This window comes from Balaenoptera acutorostrata, chromosome 15 (genome assembly GCF_949987535.1).
Source record: "Balaenoptera acutorostrata chromosome 15, mBalAcu1.1, whole genome shotgun sequence".
In the NCBI taxonomy this organism is placed as follows: domain Eukaryota; kingdom Metazoa; phylum Chordata; class Mammalia; order Artiodactyla; family Balaenopteridae; genus Balaenoptera; species Balaenoptera acutorostrata.
Window position 1 is genome coordinate 30237325 of NC_080078.1, and position 19411 is coordinate 30256735.

General features: G+C 46.1%; 1 protein-coding gene across 4 annotated transcripts in view; it reads left to right on the forward strand.

Moving 5' to 3' along the window:
• The first annotated feature begins 802 nt into the window (after positions 1-802).
• TVP23A (trans-golgi network vesicle protein 23 homolog A) overlaps positions 803-19411 on the forward strand; it is a 32686-nt gene continuing 14077 nt past the window's right edge. For all 4 annotated transcript variants that reach the window (XR_451546.3, XM_007188403.3, XM_007188404.3 and 1 more), the window contains exons 1-2: positions 803-956; positions 1194-1273. Coding sequence is in view for 3 of the 4 variants with exons in the window: in XM_007188403.3 (XP_007188465.2) it covers positions 948-956; positions 1194-1273 (89 nt within the window). In the remaining variant the exon portion in view is untranslated. The remainder of the gene's footprint in view (positions 957-1193; positions 1274-19411) is intronic.

Here is a 19411-nt window from a genome sequence, read left to right on the forward strand (position 1 = left end):
CCGTGGCAGGAGGGCAAAGGGCGGGACTAGGGGCCTTGGCATCTAGACTCTAGGCCCTCTGTCCCTGGGTAAGTGGCCAGGAGGAGGAGAGGGCAGAAAGGAGAGGAGTGACCTTGTCCCGGGCCAGGAAAAAGTTTCAGGTGGCAAGCCTTCTTTCCTGGGAAGGCCTGTACATCCAGAAACACTACTATTACTGCTAATAAAAATTATTTTGTGCACAATATGCGTCTGGCACCACGATGCATGCAGATGTCAACTGTGGGCAGCAGTGGTACCCAAGCCGTGGCTGCAGCAGATTCGCCCGTTACAAGGCAGAATCCCGGGATCCACTCCAGGCCTTATGAATCTGAAGGGTTGGGCCTGGGAAACTGCTTTTAATAATAGCCCTAGGGAATTCTCGGGATCCGAGAGTTTTGGGAAACACTGACCTTCTCCAAACCCTGAAAGAGGCTGCCCAACACTGACATTCATTCATTCACCCTCTCGCCCGCTCATTCGACACCTATGGACCATCCACCTCATTCACGGACCCACCCGCTCTATTCCTCCCTGGATCACTGGCCTCGGTTCCCATGTCCTCCTCTGAGCCCGTATCGTCCCCTCCCTGCCGCCGCTCTGTCTTCGCCCTCCATCCTTCCACTGGGCGCCAGCTCTTTCTTTCCTAGGCGCTGTCCCCAGCGAGCCGGGGGCCGAGGGACCCTCCCAAGCCCCGCCCCCGCCCCCGCCCCCGCCCGGGCAGCAGAGCCCACCTCCCCCGCCCGCGACTGCGCTCTGGGCCCCGCGCGCCCCGCCCCCACCGGAGACCTGAGCGGAGGCTGCACCCGGGGCCTCAGGTTCCGACCCCACCGCGCCTCTAGCCGCAGCTGCCCGCCGGGCATCCCAGCCCTTCCGCAGCGAGAGGTGGAGCCGGAGGCTGGGTTGTGGGCTCCAGGTGGGCTCTGGGAGGGATGAAGCAGGTAGGGCCGCGGGGATCTGGGGATGGGAGGGTGGTGGCGAGGACGCCAGGAGCCTGCGGGAGCGCTGGGAGAAGCGGGGAGGAGGAGGAGGGATGCGGGAGCCGGGGCTTGGGCCTGCTCTGGACCCCAAATGGGCCGAAGGCGGAGAAGGGGAGGGGTCCCGCCAGCAGAGAGGGTTGGGGCCAAAGGGCCTGTGCACCGCGTAAGGGTTTTTCACCCGCCTTTGGTGTCCCCCAGGCCCTGGTGGACGATACTGAGGATGTGTCCCTGGATTTTGGCAACGAAGAGGAGCTGGCGTTTCGGAAAGCCAAGATCAGGTATGCTGGGACTGGGCATTGGGCAAGCATCCCACAGAGCTGCAAATTCATTCATTCACATTCATTCATTCAGAATGTATTGAGCACCTGGTGTGTGCCAGGCATGGGGCAAGGGACACACCCTGGACAGATCAGACAAGGTTCTGCCCTCCTGGAGCCTGCAGTCTTGCGGGGGAGGGGACGAACATTGAACAGGCAAACAAAGATATTAACAAGATAATTAGTGTGAGAAGAGTTGGGAAGAAAATCAACCGGATGATGAAAGAGAAAGTAATTGGGGGAGGCCAGTTGCCTTAATGCAGTCAGGGAGGGCCTCTCTGAGGAGGTGATGTTTCGGCTGAGACCTGAATGATGAGAGGCAGCCAGCCATGCATGGGAGACTGCAGGAAGCCTTCCATGTAGAAGGAACAGCAGGTTCAAGGGCCCCAGGCTGTGTTTGGAAGGTCAGAGAAAAGCCACTGTGTCTGGAGGGTAGTGGGGGAGAAGACAGGGGTTGGCAGGAGGCTGGAGAGGTGGACAAGGGCTTGAATTTTTATTCTTACCCCTGCTTCAGCTCCAGCCAGCCAGACGTAGTGTTGGCTTAAAACAACAGAGATTTATTATCTCACAGTTCTGGAGGCTAGAAGTCCAAAATCAGTTTCACTGGGCTGAGACCAAAGTGTCTGCAGGACAACACTCCTTCTGGAGGTTCTAGGGGAAAATCTGTTCTTTGCCTTTTCCAGCTTCTGGTGGCCTCTGCCCTTCAAGGGCAGCAGTGTAGCATCTTCCAGTCTTTCTCTGTTCCATTTCACATCGCCTTTTCCTCTGTGTGAAATCTCCCTCTGCCTTCCTCTTACAGGGTTACTTGTGATTGCATTTACAGCCCACCTGGATAATCCAGGGTAATCTCCCCATTTGAAGAGCCTTAACTTAATCACGCCTGCAAAGCCCTTTTTGCAGTATGTGGTAACATTCACAGCTTTCAGGGATTAGGACCCTGGATTGAGGGGCAATTATTGAGCTTATCATAATGGCCAATGATTGTTTTTAAGAAAAGACACAATAAGACAACTGGAATCCTGGGGAATCTTCTAGAACATCTAAATGCATTATATGTTCAGTCTTTATTGAGCTCCTTCTGTATGCCCACCTGGGCTGGTGGCTGGGGATATACAGTCTACAGGACACACCCCCTGCCTCTGTGGAGTCGCCTGGTCTAGAGCAGGGATGGTCACCCTCGACACTGCTGACATTTGGGGCCAGATACCTCTGTGCTGTAGGGGCTGTCCTGTGCATTGCAGGATATTTAGCAGTAAAGCCATGGCCTTTACTGACCAGATGCCCAGTAGCATCCCACGAGTAGTGTCTGCAGACACTGCCAAATGTTCCCTGGGAGGCAGACTCGCCCCGGTTTGAAAACTGTCGGTGTGGGGATGTAGGGTGTAAGCATGCCCATGGCTGTTATGATTCAGTGTTTTAAATGCTGTGATTGGCAGAAGCTTGGGCACTTATGCTGGTCAGGGGAGGAAGTGACAGCTAAGCTGAGACCTGAAGGATGGGTAGCAGTTAACGAAGCAGGGGGTGGGCGGGACACATGCAAAGGCTTAGACGTGAGGTCATGAGTTTAGGGAGCTGAGACTGCTTTAGTGGAGAGTAGTCTGAGCAGAGGCTGGGGCCACACCGGGAAGGGCTTACAGGGGAAGTTCTGGAGCTGCACTGTCCACTAGAACATATGGGAATGTACTACACCTGTGCTGTTTGGTGTGGTAGCCACCAGCCACTGTGGCTGGTGAACACTTGATATGTGGCTAGTGTGACTGAGGGACAGACGTTTGGATATTTAATTTTAATAGCCACATGTGGCTACCATATTGGACAGTGCAATTCTAGAGTTGGAATTTGCACAATGCAGTGACATGATCAGAATTACACAATAGACGGTGGATTGTAAGAGAAGAAGGAATCGCGAAGCAGAAGCTGGGAGCTTGGGCCAGGGTGCGGGCAGGGGTGATGGAGGGAAGTGGAGGGGCCCAGAGGCACAGAAGAGGCAGAATCAGCCAGCCTCGGTGATGATCAAGATGTGGGTGTGGATGGGAATAGTCAAGGGTGATGCCCAGGCCTCTGGCCTAGTGACCCAGGTGAAGGAGCACTTCTGGGGGAAAGACGTTGAGCCCAGAGTCATCTTCGTTGGGTTGTGGTAGAATGTTCTAATGGCCAGGTGTGATGGGCAGCAGGGAATAGAGGCTGGGAGCTCTGGGGGCGTCATCTGGGCTGCATGCAGAGATCTGGGAGGCAGCAGCTCATGGCTGTGTGTGTGTTTGAGAGCTACCCATCCCAGAATCCTCTGTGCCTAATGCAGATTTCTGGTACAGGCCTCAACCTACGTAACCAGATTCACAGGGGATGGGCATCTCTAGTTGATTCTGATGCTCAAGAAGAATATAGAGATGGCTGTAAATCCTGAGCATAAATGAAGTCACCCAGATAGCAGGATGGAAAAGAGGTTCTTAACTGGGGTCTGTATATGGGCTTCACAGGGTTCAGGAACCCTGTGTAAACTATTATCTAAGTTTCACATGTGTGCTGCTTTAGGAAAAGGACTCAAACTTTAATTACATTGTCAAATGGGTCCATGATCCAAACATGAATCACTAGTATCAGGTGAGAATTGTTATTTGTCAATTCCATGTTGAAATGGATTCCAGGTTGACTTTGAAGGGAGGTGAAGTGATGGAAGGGGCCCTATAACAGGAGTCTGGGATTTCAGGGCCACTTCTTCCTTTACCACTTGCTGACTTTGTGATTTTGGACAGTGTTCACCTCGCCTTGTTGAGCCTTGACCCATCTGTAAAATGGGGGTACTTGTACCATCCTGACCTCACCACGTGGTGGCTATATAATTTGTTCAGTACGTACTTACCCAGCATCTGTGTACAGGTGCTAGCTAAGCCCTGGGGACAGAGACCTGGTCCCTTCCCTTCCTGTCCCTGGTTCCAGGTCAGTGAAGTGCAGTGTGGTGGGGAGAGCACCTTGCAGAATCAGTGAAGGATATGACTCCACAGCAGGTAGAGGAAATGTTAGGTATGCTGCGTGTGTTTTTCCAGTGCGCTACTTTTTTTTATTTTTTACCTTTTCTTATTGTGGAAAAAAACTCCCCATGACATAAAATTTATCATTTTAACCCTTTTTTTAAGTGTTCAGTAGTGTTAAATATATTCATGTTGTTGTAAAACAGATCTCCAGAACTTTTTCATCTTGCAAATCTGAACCTCTGTCCCCATGAAACACCACCTCTCTATCCCCCCTCCCCTCAGCCCCTGGCAACCATCATTCTTCTTTCTGTCTCTCTAAACTTGACAACTTTAGATACTTCATGTAAATGGAATCATAGAGAATGTCTTTTTGTGACTGGCTTTTTTCACTTAACATAATGTTCTCAAGGTTCATCATGTTGTATCACGTATCAGAATTTTCTTCCTTTTAAAGACTGAAAAATATTCCATTGTGTGTATAGACCACACTTTGTTCATCGATTCGTCTGTTAATGGACACTTGGGTTGCTTCCACGTTTTAGCCCTTGCGAATAGTACTGAAATGAACATAGATATGCAATTATCTCTTCAAGACCCTGCTTTCAATTCTTGATGTATACCCAGAAGTGGAACTGTTGGGTCATATGATAATTCTAGTTTTAATTTGTTTTTTCCTTTTTTTTTTCCTTTTTGGCTGCACCACACGGCATGTGGGATCCTAGTTCCCTGACCAGGGATTGAACCCACACCCCCTGCAGTGGGAGCGCAGAGTCTTTGACCACCAGGGAAGTCCCTAGTTTTAATTTTTTGAGGAACTTTCATGCTATTTTCCATAACAATTGAACCATTTTACAATCCCAAAAGCAATGCACAGGGTTCCAATTTCTCTACATCCTCACCAACAATTGTTACTTTCTGTTTTTTCAGAGTATCCATCTTGATGGATGTGAGGTGGTATCTCATTGTGGATTTGATTGCATTTCCCGAGTGATTAGTGATGTTGAGCATCTCTTCATGTGCATGTTTGCCATTTGTGTATCATCTTAGGAGAAATGTCTATCCAAAGTCCTTTGCCTAGTTTTTAATCAGGTTATTGGATTTTTTGTTGTTGTTCAGTTGTAGGAGTTCTTTATATATTCTGGATATTAAGCCCTTATGAAATGTATGATTTGCAAGTATTTTCTCCCATTTCATGGGTTGCCTTTCCACTCTGTTGATGGTGTCCTCTGATGCACAAAAGTTTTTAAATTTTATATAGTTCCATTTATCTATTTTTACTTTTGTTGTCTCTGCTTTTGGTGTCATATTGTATGTGTGAGTGTATGTTTTTACTGAAATATAATTCACATATCATAAATTCACACTTTAAAATATACAATTCAGTGTGGTTTTTAGTCTATTCACAAGGTTGTGCAATCATCATCACTATCTAGTTCCAGAATTTTTGATCACCCCAGATGGAAGCCCTGTACCCATTAAGCTGTCATTTCCCATTTCTCCCCTCCCCCAGCCCCTGGAAACCACTAATCTACTTTCTGTCCCTTTGAATTGGCCTATTCTGGACATTTCATGTAAATGGGATCATACAGTATGTGGCCTTGTATCTGGCTTTTTTCACTGAGCAAAATGTTTGCAAGGCTCACCCACGTGTTGGCGTGAACTTCATTACTTTTTACTGCTGAATAATATTTCACTGTATGGATAGAGTACATTTTTCTTATCCTTCGTAAGTTGATGGGCATTTGAGTTGTTTCTGCTTTTTGGTTCCTGTGAATAACGCTGCTGTGAACATCCATGTACAAGTTTATGTATGAACATATGTTTTCAGTTCTCTTGGGCATCAACTTAGAAGCAAAACTGCTTGGCCAAATGGTAACTCTGTGTTTTAGCCATGCTGTGTTACAGACCAACTTTTAGTGAGTACTCTGGGCTTCCAGCTGCCTTGGGGAGCAGGAGAAGCCTGGACTCGAGGTCAGACAGACCCAGCTTTGGATCTTGGTTCCGCCATTCCCCAGCCAACTAACTGCGGCTGTGGGTTAGATTGGCAGACAGCCTCCCCAGACACAGACAGGCTTTCATATACACCTGTTTACTTGGCTCTCGAGAAGGATACGAGGCAGAGACACAGGGTCTTCATCTCATCGAGGGACTCAGCTGCTTCTGCTCTGTCGCTACGGGGGCTCTGCTGGGCTAGCAGCGACAAGAGCCAGACACTGTGGGTCACCTTGAGGCATAACAGCTTCAGTTCTGTTTCCTGCCAACCTTTTCTAGGATTCTGTTCACCGAGGTCCAAGGCCTGCTTGCCAGCTCACAGATCCTCCAGCCCAGGGGCAGTTCCACGCCACGAGCAGGCACATAGGACACTGCCATGGGAGACCCAGATCATTCCCAGGCAGGCGGTCTTGATGTTAACCCTTCACTCACAGTGACCTTGAACAAATCAGGGCACCTCCGGATCCCCCATTTTCTCATCTGTAAAATGTGAATGATGTTAGCTCCATCATAGGGTTGTGTAAAGAGGACTCAATTGGGTGACGAATGTATGCAACAAATCCAGCGGGACCCCTGACACCTTGTATGTCCTTCATAAATGGTACTTGCTATCATAAGTGTACTTCAGTGTCTTGACTCTGTGGGCAGGGCTGGGGCAGAGGCAGGTCCTCAGTTGCAACAGGACATCACACTGGGGTTGTCCCTGGAGCTGGAGACTGTCTCTCATGTGGAAAGATTGGTTTATGCTTTCAAGGCACTGTCTTCACAAAATTCATTTGGACCCAAAAGTCGTGGTTTCCAATGGATTCCCACCCAAAGTAGGATGATGTCCTCTTGCCCCAGGCAGAGTTATTGGATCTGATTTTGGTCTCAGTTGTCAGGGCTGGTTTATTGGCAGGGTTTGGTCAGTGTTCTGTGGTTGGTCCTCATTCAGCACAGTGGGCATTAAATTGAGGGGAATCTCACTCTTTGGTGTCAGGTGCCACTGGGAGTCACATGTTAGTGGGGCCAGGACCCAAGGCAGAAATCACATAAAATCAAAACTGCCCCTGCAAATCCCCATCTAGCCTGTCGAGTAGAATAACATTTTGTCTTTCAGGAAGTCTCCTACCGTCCATTCATCTTCCCATGTTGGATACCAAAGCTGTTCCTCAAAACGAGCTGCAGATGAAATTGTTGGCTGCTTTTTAGGGGAAGTTAGATTGAATGAAAAACAATAGCAAACACTTACTTACCTAGCACTTACTATACGCAGGCACTGTTCTCAGTGTTTTACTCCTAAAATTCATTTAAGCTGTATTACAAACCTATGAAGTCGATACTATGATTTTTATCAATTTCAAGATGAAAGAAATTGAGGGAAAGAGTTGAGGGATTGGCCCGACATCACACAGCTGTGAAATTGTGGGGTGGGGATTTGAACCCTTAGATCCGGCTCTGGAGTTGCATCTTAGGTTATGCTGTGCTTAGGGGCACAGATGCTCACGCAGGGAGGGACGCTCGGGGACAGGCTCTGCCCTGGGAACGGCATTCTCAGGCCTTCCATCGTGTGCTTCCTCTGGGGAGTACTTTATATTTTCCTTGTGTACGTGAGAATGTGGAATTGCCCACTCTTTAGATCAGGCTTTCTGAACGCTCGGCACTGTGATACTTGACGCTGGGTAATTCTTTGTGGAGGCTATCCTGTGTATTGTAGGACTTTAGCGGCATCCCTGGACTTCACCCACTAGATGCCAGTAACACTGCCTTCTACAGTCGTGACAACCAAAGAAGACTCCAGACATTGCCAAGTGAAGTCCCCTAGGGGCAAAATTGCCCCCGGTTGAGAACCCTGATTTAGATTATTCTCTTGCTCTCTCTGGGGTCTGGATTTGGAGAAATTAAATTTGCATTTGAGGGAACTGAGAGGTCTGAGACCTCTGTGTTTGACATTGACCCAAGAGAAGCTGCTGGGGCGGGGGCCAAGGAAGGAGGGGGGCAGGTGATGGTACAGATGCACCTTGGTGGCCGTCCATTATGCCCAGAAATCAACACAGGCACATCTCTAATTGCTACACACACACACACGCATTGTGCTACAACACACAGATAAGAATAATTTTGGTTTTTCTTTGTTGTTAGGAAGTCTGATTGCCTTGATAAGTCTGATTGCCTCTGGACCTCTCGCCCAGACCCCTGTCCCCGGTGACTTTGGGCAACAAGTCACGCCACCCCTCTTCCCACTCTAAAATCTATTTTTAAAATATAGAAATAATGACACATAAGCAGGTCTCACCAATGGCTGATGGTTTAAATTTAAGGAAGGTTCATGATTACCAAGGAAAATAACCCGCAGAATCAAGGAACTAGACAGATTTCAGTTCTCTTTGATTAGGGCGAGGGATTACATGTTTTGAAGTTAACCCCTTACATCTCCAGCTGCTTTACTTCCCCTTATTTATATTTCTTGTTAACATGAAATTGATTGCATAAGCAGTGCCAACAATAAAGTCACCAAAGGGAGATTTCTTCTAAACTATGACCCACACAATTGGGGAAGGCATTTGGGACCAGAAGAATACTTTGGTCAGAAGTTGGTTCCTTGATGTTCAGTATTGGAGAACAGCTGGACCGTGTGGACCTGGAGTGTTTCACTCACTCACTCATTTATTCCAGGGTTGACGCTATTGACATTTGGGGCTGGACATCCTTTGCTGTGGGGGCCCGTCCTGTGCACTGTAGGATGTTTAGCAGCGTCCTGGCCTCCACCCACTAGATGCCAGGAGCACCCCCTCCCCAAGTTGTGACAACCAAAAATGTTCCCAGACATTGCTGGTGGGGGACCCCGAATCACTTCCATTTGAGAAGCACTGATTTATTCTTTCACTCATTCATTTATGCATTAAGTCAACAAAACCTTTCAAGGACCTTTGCGTGCCAAACACTGTTCTAAGGGCCACAGGGAAAACCAGACAGGCCTGGTCCTTGCCTTCATGGAGCTGACTTTCTCCTGTCATGGAGAGACAGTGAACACATAAGCAAATATCTAAACAAAGTGACATCGGAGAGTGGTAAGTGCCATGAAAAAGGGGGCCAGGGCTGGGGGCCCCTTTACGTTCTAGAGGGGTCAGAGGAGGCCTGAGGAGATGCATTATTCGGTCTGAGACCCAAATATGAAGGAGGAGCCAGGCATGGGAAGATGCACAGGAAGAGACTTCTGGCAGAGGAAACAGCAAGTGCAAAGGCCCTGAGGTGGGAGTATATTCTAGGGATTGTTGGAACCGGGCTAGGGTGTAGAAAGTGGGATAGTAGGAGGAGGAGACCTTTGGAGATTTGTTAGGGAAAGGATGTGGGGACTTTGAAAATTCTGATGGGAATTTGGAATTTTGTCTGCTTTGATGGGCAGTCTTTGGAGAGGTTTGAGCAGGGGAGAGGTATGATCTGATTGACACTTGAGAAAACTGCCCGCGACTGCCAGGTGGCCTGTAGGGGAAGAACAGCAGCAGGGAGATCTGTTACGGGCTGGTGGAGGGGTCGGTGAAAGATGCTGGTGGCCCGGACTGGCTGCACTCCAGGGACACACGTGGGAACTTGGCTCAAACTGGTCTTTGTCCAAATTCTGCCAGCTGCTGGGACTTCTGAGATCGGACGGAGATGGTTGAAGGCAGTGGGTTCCAAATGCAGGTTGTGGGACGTGCATTCCCAGGAGATCTCAACTTCATCAGCATCCCTCAGGAACTCAGCAAACAAGGGGCCAAAACTTCAGGGTCTCCATTCCTGAAGATTTGACTCAGTAGGTGTTGAGATGGGTGTGAAAGGCTCCTGCAGTGTGATTCTGCTCTGCTCCGAGTGACTTGGCATATTTTTCTAGGTTGTCTATTTCTGGATTAAGTAGGGAGTGTGTGTGTGTGTGTGTGTGTGTGTGTGTTCACCTTCATTGGAGTGGGGTTTGGTGTTGATACAAGGCTCAGCTATATATTCTGGCAAGTGATGCCGATGACGTTTCCTCAGTAAAGACCAGCTCAATAAATTCGGGTTGGAATCCAAGGAGAAAGGCCTGGGGCTCGCCCTACTCCAGCCCTAAGGAAATTCTCTTCACACAGGGGCTCAGCCTTGGGTGTTCCACGGCCAGTGACTCACTCCTCACTCATTACAGGAGTAATGAGGCTTCCAGAATGACTCAGAAGCAGCCAGAGATCGTGTTAATGGATCCTTATGTTTTTCTGGCATTACAGTACAGATGTATCTCCCCCCCGGATCGTAAAATACTTTAGAATAGAAAGTGCAAAGGGACAGTCAGCCAACTGACTCCAAGCCTCAGACATACTCTCTTGGGCCAGGGAGGTATTTTAAATGAATGTGAATTTATATTTAAAAATTGGAACAGATCACATTAGCAATGTGACTTGCTCAGAGTAGATGAGCCACAGAGACAGAAGGCAGATTGGTGGTTGCCAGGGGCTGTGGAGAGGAAAAAATGGGGAGAAACTGCCCAATTGATATGGGGTTTTACTTTGGAATGATGGAAATGTTTGGGAACAACAGTGTGAAGTACTAAATGCCACTGAATTCTTCACTTTAAAATGGTTAATTTTATGCGATGTGAATTTCACCTCGATACATTTTTTGCTGTATTATTTTTAAATATTACATTTAAATATTTAACATATTAAATTTAAATATTTTTAAGTACTTTTAAAAATACTTTAGACCTTATTTTTTTGGAACAGTTTTAAGTTCACAGCAAAATTAAGGGGTATGTATAGAGATTTCTCATATACCCCCCTGCCCCGCTCCCACAAATAGCCTCCCTCGTTATCAACATCCCCTGCCAGAGGAAAAATTTGCTACAATTGATGAACCTATATTGACACGTCATCATCACCCAAAGTCCATAGTTTACATTAGGGTTCACTCTTGGTGTTGTACCTTCTATAGGTTTGGACAAACATAATGACATGTATCCACCATCACAGTATCATACAGAATAGTTTCACTGCCCCCCGAAAACCTGTTCACTCCCTCCCTCCACCCTAATCCCTGATCTTTTTACTGCTGCCATAGTTTTGCCTTTTCTAGAATGGCATATAGTTGGAATCATACAGTATGCAGCTTTTTCAGGGTGGCTTCTTTCACTTAGTAATATGCAATTAAATTTTTTTTTTTTTAAATTTTACTCTGGATTGCTGACTTCTTGTGAATGGCGGTTAGATTTGGAAGGGTGGACCTGTCCCTTCAGGGTGAGCCCCAGCTCTCACCCAACAAGCTGACTTATTTCCTACCCCAGCTCAGCCCTCTACCTGATTTTGCAGCACCCCCATCGCCACCCCTCAAGGACAATGGGGAAGAAACATTACTCCAACAATAGCATTTCTACTACACTTTCCAGAGGTGCAAGAAGGTTTGAGTTGGATTTCTAATGCTGTAGTTTTCTCCGCAAACCTCTTGAAGCTGATTGAGGGTCCTGTTTGCAGTAGCCCGGCCTCCGGGGTCAGGCTGTACATGGCCATCCTAGCCCACTTACCCTGAGCCCCCGTGTTCCATATATAAGGCTCATCCCCTGGCCTTATATATGCTTCACTCTCTGCTGCCTAAATTTGTCCTTTAGATCTTAAAATATTTTTTGTGTGTGTCCAAATCCCTATTATCTTTTTAAAAAATTTAAAAAAAATTTTTATTGAAGTATAGTTGGTTTACAACATTGTGTTAGTTTCAGGTGTACAGCAAAGTGATTCAGTTATACTATATATATGTGTGTGTGTGTATATATGTGTGTGTGTATATATATATATGTATATTCTTTTTCAGATTTTTTTCCCTTATAGGTTATTACAAAATACTGAGTATAGTTCCCTGTGCTATACAGTAGATTCTTATTAGTTATCTATTTTATATATAGTAGTGTGTATATGTTGATCCCAAACTCCTAATTTAACCCTGATCTTAAAATATTTTTTAAAAATTCATTTATTCTTTTTTTTAAAATTTTTTTATTGATTTGTTTTTGTTGTTGTTTGTTTGTTTCTAGCTTTTTTTAAAAAATTTATTTATTTATTTCTGGCTGTGTTGGGTCTTTGTTTCTGTGCGAGGGCTTTCTCCAGTTGCGGCGAGTGGGGGCCACTCTTCATCGCGGTGCGCGGGCCTCTCACTATCGTGGCGTCTCGTTGAGGAGCACAGGCTCCAGACGCGCAGGCTCAGTAGTTATGGCGCACGGGCTTAGTTGCTCCGCGGCATGTGGGATCTTCCCAGACCAGGGCTCGAACCCGTGTCCCCTGCATCGGCAGGCAGATTCTCAACCACTGCGCCACCAGGGAAGCCCTAAAAATTCATTTATTCTTAATTGAGATATAATAATACATATACCATAACATTCACCCGTTTAAAGGCTACAACTCAGTGGCCTTTAGTATATTCCAAAGGTTGTGCAACCATCATTACTGTCTAATTCCAGAACGTTTTCATCGCCTGCAAAAGAAACCCCATGTCCTTTGGATCTTCATCCTCATCTCTAAGAACCATCCCCTACTCTGAGCTAGGTGCCCCTCCTCTCAGCCCCAAGTGCCCCCGTGTCTACCCCAGCCTGGTGGCCAGCTGTTGTGTCCACCTCTTGGGTTTGCTAAAATGTCACTAAATAGCCAAGAGCCTTATGGATACCCTGCCCTCATAACTAAAGGATTAGCACCTGGAATAGCAGGGGCAGCTGGGGGCACCCTGCACCACTGTCCATTCTGACTGGATAGTGGCCATGCCATGTTGAATATTTTGATCATGACTCTGCTTACCCCATTAATGACACCTTTCAGACTGAGTTGAAATTGCCCATTGGCACATATATACAATGGAATATTACTCAGCCATAAAAAGAAACAAAATTGAGTTATTTGTAGTGAGGTGGATGGACCTAGAGTCTGTCGTACAGAGTGAAGTAAGTCAGAAAGAGAAAAACAAATACCGTATGCTAACACATATATATGGAATCTAAAAAAAAAAAAAAGGTTCTGATGAACCTAGGGGCAGGACAGGAATAAAGACGCAGACGTAGAGAATGGACTTGAGGACACAGGGAGGGGGAAGGGTAAGCTGGGACGAAGTGAGAGAGTGGCATGGACATATATACACTACCAAATGTAAGATAGATAGCTAGTGGGAAGCAGCCGCATAGCACAGGGAGATCAGCTCGGTGCTTTGTGTCCCCCTAGAGGGGTGGGATAGGGAGGGTGGAAACGCAAGAGGGAGGGGATATGGGGATATATGTATATGTATAGCTGATTCACTTTGTGATACAGCAGAAACTAACGCACCATTGTAAAGCAATTATGCTCCAATAAGATGTTGAAAGAAAAAAAAAAGAAATTGCCCATTTGCTTCTTTGCTTCCCTCCCCCGCATGCCCCCCACCCCAGTGATGTCCATGAGGGCAGGACTTGGTGCATCTGGTTCACTGTACTTCGCTTGGATCTGGCATGGTGCTTGGTAAATAATAGGTGTTCAATAAATGTGGTGCCGTTGCTCTAGGCCCAATCTCTCAAACTGCCTTATTTCTTAAGCAATTTTGAAAATCAATTTAAAGCATCTATAATTAAGTTGACTATGAACTTAATTTTATGTTGTTGGACAATTTAAACTGCAATTTCCATTTTAGTCATCATTTTGAATATCGAATTATCCTGCAAACGATAAATACACATGCACGGCAATTACAAAACTTACTGCTTTCAGGGTGATGGGGAATTTTTTTAAAAAAATATTATTATTATTTTTCTTTTTTTAATTTTTAATTTAATTTAATTTATTTATTTATGGCTGTGTTGGGTCTTCGTTTCTGTGTGAGGGCTTTCTCTAATTGCGGCAAGTGGGGGCCACTCTTCATCGCGGTACGCGGGCCTCTCACTATCGCGGCCTCTCTTGTTGCGGAGCACAGGCTCCAGACGCGCAGGCTCAGCAATTGTGGCTCACAGGCCTATTTGCTCCGCGGCATGTGGGATCTTCCCAGACCAGGGCTCGAACCCGTGTCGCCTGCATTGGCAGGCAGACTCTCAACCACCGCGCCACCAGGGAAGCCCGTGATGGGGAATTTTAGTGGTTGATGAGACCCCAGATGAAAGAATTGTAAAATATAGCAACAAAATATGTTAAATTGGAAAAAATGTTTGGAAGCAATGTCCTTAAAAGGACTTAAAAAACTTTTTACTGGGCTTCCCTGGTGGCGCAGTGGTTGAGAATCTGCCTGCCAATGCAGGGGACACAGGTTCGAGCCCTGGTCTGGGAAGATCCCACATGCCGCGGAGCAACTAGGCCTGTGAGCCACAACTACTGAGCCTGCGCGTCTGGAGCCTGTGCTCCGCAACAAGAGAGGCCGCGATAGTGAGAGGCCCGCGCACCGCGATGAAGAGTGGCCCCCGCTTGCCGCAACTAGAGAAAGCCCTTGCACAGAAACGAAGACCCAATGCAGCCATAAATTAATTAATTAATTAATTAATTTTAAAAAAAAAACTTTTTACTTCGAAATAATTTCAAACTTACAGGAAAGTAGCAAGAATAGTACAAAGAACTGAGACGTGTCCTTTACCTTGATTCAGCTATTGTTAACACTTTGCCGTGTGTGTTTATTTTATGAAGTGTTTAAGAGTAAAATGCACGTATAATGCTCCCTTCCTCCTGAATCCTTCAATGTGTATTCTACGAACAGGATATTCTCTTACATAAACATAGGACAATGATTCAAAATGAGACACTTACCTAATCTTCAGTCCATATTCCCATGTCTTTCATTGTAACTTTTTTTTTTCCCAGTTCAAGATCCAATTGGGATCATCCATTGCATTTAGTTATTCTTTTTTTTTTTTTGGCCACACTGCGTGGCATGTGGTATCTTAGTTCCCTGACCAGGGATTGAACCCGCGCCCACTGCAGTGGAAGCGTGGTGTCTTAACCACTGAACCGCCAGGGAAGTCCCTGCAGTTAGTTATTCTTGAACTTTTCTCAGCCTTTTTCTGTCTTTTCGTGACATGGACAGTTTTGAGGAGTAAAGGTCAGCTATTTTGTGGAATGTACCTGAACTTGGGTCTGTCTCATATTACTCATGATTAGATCCAGGTCATGATTTTTGGCAGAAATGCTGCAGAAATGATGTTGTGTTCTAAAAGGCCTTTTTTTTTCAAGCTCTGTCGCTACTAAAGGTGGCCCAGATGTGGTACTTTTTTTGCCCTCCACCACCTCTTACCTGCATTTTGCTGCTCAGAGAACCCAGGCTCCTTAGACAGGAGCCAATTCCAAATCTTGAGGCAGAAACCAGTCAGACTGCATCTGGAACATCCTTTTGTTGCCAGCAAACACAGATATTTTTTATATTTTTTAAAGTGTCACAGGCTGTTCTAAAGAAGAAAAACTAGTTTAATGAGGCTCCCACAGTGTTTGCTAAATGAATTAATATGATTTTATTCAATTCTCTCATTAAATAACTTGTAAGGCTCTTTGTTTCTAAGATGCTATCATTTTTAAAAATTTATTTTATTGACATATAGTTGATTTACAACGTTGTGTTAATTTCTGCTGTGTAGCAAAGTGATTCAGTTATACATGTATGTGTATATATATACACATTCTTTTTCATATTCTTTTCCATTATAGTTTATCACAGGATAATATTGAATGTAGTTCCCTGTGCTATACAGTAGGACCTTATTGTTTATCTATTCTATGTATAATAGTTTGCATAAGATGCTATCATTTGAAGGTACACTGGTTCCGTTATAGCTCTTGGGGGTGGGGAATAAATACCATATTAATATTTGCATCCTTTAGTGGATGCATCCTGATTCCAGACACATTAAAATGGTCGAAAAAGGGACTTCCCTGGTAGTCCAGTGGTAAAGAATCCGCCTTCCAATGCAGGGGACATGGGTTTGATCCCTGGTCAGGGAACCAAGATCCCACATGCCGCTGGGCAGCTAAGCCCGTATGCCACAACTATTGAGCTCACGCACCTCAACGAGAGAGCGTGTGTGCTGCAAACTACAGAGCCCACGTGCTCTGGAGCCCACGCGCCACAACTACAGAGCCCACGTGCCCTGGAGCCCGGCGCCTCAACGAAGATCTCATGTGCTGCAACTAAGAACCGACGCAGCCAAAAAAATAAGGAAAATAAATAAATATTTTTAAAAATTTTTAAATGGTCAAAAATAAAAATGCAGGGAAAGACAGGATTCTATTTTGCAGATGAGGAAACCGATGCTCCCAAGAGCCAGATTACAGACCCAACCTCACTTAAGGGTCAGAATTTGATGACTTCAGATCCTGCCCACTTTTGAGCAGAATCTAGTAGCTAAAGCACATTAAGTAGGTGAATTCTACTCTCTGCTTCCAGTGCAAAAAAAAAAAAAAAGCATCTCACTCAGAGTGAGGGTGAAGACAAACAGGAATGCAGGTTTCTTACCTCCTTCAACCTCCCCGAGGTACCACCTGCTCTAAGTGCCTTCCTGCTGGCTGACTTCTGCTCTGACCTTCTGGAAAAATCAGTCCTTGGCCTCTCTGCTTTTTTCTCGCCCTCAGTTAATAACTCCGAGTCTCCTGTTTAAAAGAGATGAGTGTAACTGCAGCTGCCCTCATGATCTCCCCCCACCACCAGCTGTCTTCCAAGTAAGACTGCAACCCTTCATTTTACCACCCGGATTCTTGGAGGAATCTGACTCTCCTTGCCCTTTCTGCCCTTTGAAACCACCTGACAAAACATAATGTGGATTATACAGAGTTTAAACTCTTCAACATTAGAGCCTGTATGCGTTAGCTACTGCTGTATAACAAGTTACGCCAAACTTAGCAACTTCAGACAACAAACATTTATGATCTCACACTGTGTCTGAAGCTCAGGAAACTGGGGGCAGCTTAGCTGGGTGGTTCTGTCTCAGGGTCTCATGAGGCTGCTGTCATATTAAGGCTTGACTGGGGCAGGAGGAGCTGCTTCCAAGAGAGCTCCCTCATGTGGCTGTTGGCTGGAGGCCTCAGTTTCTTAGACATATGGCCCTCTCTGTAGGGCTGCTCCCAACGTGGCAGCTGGTTTCCCCCAGGGAAAGCAAGGGAGAGAGCAAAAGAGAGTGACCAAGACAGAAGCCACAGTGTCTTTTATGGCCTAATATCAGGTATGATATACAATTACTTCTAATGTGTCCTATCAGTCATGCAGACCAGCCCCAGTGATTCATTGTTGGAGGGGACTGTACAAGGGTATAAATACCAGGAGGTTGGGATCATGGGGCCCAATTCAGAGGCTGGCTACTTACAGATCTCAGCCCAAAAAAGGAGCAAATGCATGTGTGTCTACAGAGTACCCACTGTACTCCAGGCCCTGATATTGGGTAGATGTAATTATCCCCATTTTACAGGTGAGGAAACTGAACCAGAAAGGTTGAGTCACAGGTCTAAGGTCACACAGTAAGTGACAGAACTGGAATTTGAAAGGCAGTAGTCTGCTTCCTTAAAAAAAAAAATTATTAAAGAGTTCCAAATGTATACCAAATAGAATAATATAAATGAGCCCCATGTGGCCATCACACAGCTTCAGAAATGATCAACTCCTGAACAATCTTCTTTCATTTATACCCTGCCTCTCCCCCGCCCCCTGATTATTTTGAAACAAACCCCAGACATTACATCACTTCAAACATAAATATTGTGATGTTATCTCTAAAAGACAAGAATTTGTTTTTAAAAGCAAAACCACAATAGCATTTTCTCACTTTAAAAATGGTTAACAATTCCCATGATATTTCAATCAAGAAATATCCAGGGTCCAAATTCCCTTGATCGTCTCATAACTTTATCATTTGTTGGAACCACAATTGAATATCTTCCACATTTTGCAATTGGTGGCTGGATTTCTTAGGTCCCTTTTCATCTGTAGATTTCCCAGTCCTCTCCTTGCTCTCTCTCATTTTTTTCCCCCTTTGCAATTGATTTGTTGTTCTGTAGAGCTTCTCACAGTCTGGAAAATTGCTGATTGCAACCCTGATGTGTCCTTTAATCTTTGCCTTTGTTCCCTATGTTTCCTGAGCTTGATGAGATTCAGGTGTGATATTTTGGGGCACAGCTGACTTCAAAGGAGGGGGTGAGTTCTTCCATCAGGGGCTCCCAATGCCTGGTTGTCCTCAGCCACTGCTCTTGAATGCATTAGGGGCTGCAGCATGGTGGCATTCTAACGCTATCATTCTGTCTCCGTTTGTAAGCCGAAGGCATCCAGAACGAGAAACTCCCCCTCTTCAAATATTTAGTCATTGCAAGATACACTTTACAGGGAAAAGACATAATAAACGTTTGATGCTTGCTCTTCATTTTTCTGTTTTCTAGTGATGAGTTTTTTCCCCAGCATCCCTCATAAGTGACCACTGAGGGTTTTGATTAAGTATCACATGACTCACGGATTACAGCATTCTTATTGCTGCTCAAGTTGTTCCATCTTTGGCCAGTGGGAGGCTCTACCCGTTGGCCTCTGAGTCTTTTGACCTGGCTCTCATGGTCTTTGACAGCTTCCTTGCAACCTGGGATGTTCCGATATGCCAGCCTCATCAGGCTGGGATGGCCTGGAATTGCCATTTCTCCAAGGAGCCCTGGCTCCTCTGGACAATGGAGTTTAGAAGCCACAGTCTGGGTTCGTCTCCTGTGCCAGCTCTCTGGCTCTGTGGCTAGGAAGTGCATCAAGCAGGGCTGATAGCATCTCTTAGTGGACGTATTTTGGGGATTCACTGTTGTCACCAAGCATGTGTCCCTTTCATTTGATCTGCAGTCCATCAGGGCAGCCGACAGTGGGGCAGCTATGAAACTCTGGGCTGAGATTGAGTGTGGCTGATTCTGCCACTCAGAGCAGCTGCTCGTCCATAGGGCGCCTCCGTGCAAATCAGAAAGGATGGCCCTTCCACGGGCAGACAGTTCCCTCCAGGCCTGCAACTGGAGAGCAGAGCATGCACCTGATTCCAGCAGCGCATCACCTGGGCAATTGCTTCTTTGCTCTGACCCTGGGGCAGTTCACTTCACCTCCCTGAGCTCCCGACTCCTCATCTGCAAAATGGCTCTCTGTCCCTTTCCAACCTCGCTTATTTTCTTTGGGCTCATTTGTCCCCAGGCGGGTGTTATGGGTTGACTTGTATCCTCCCCAAAAGAGATAA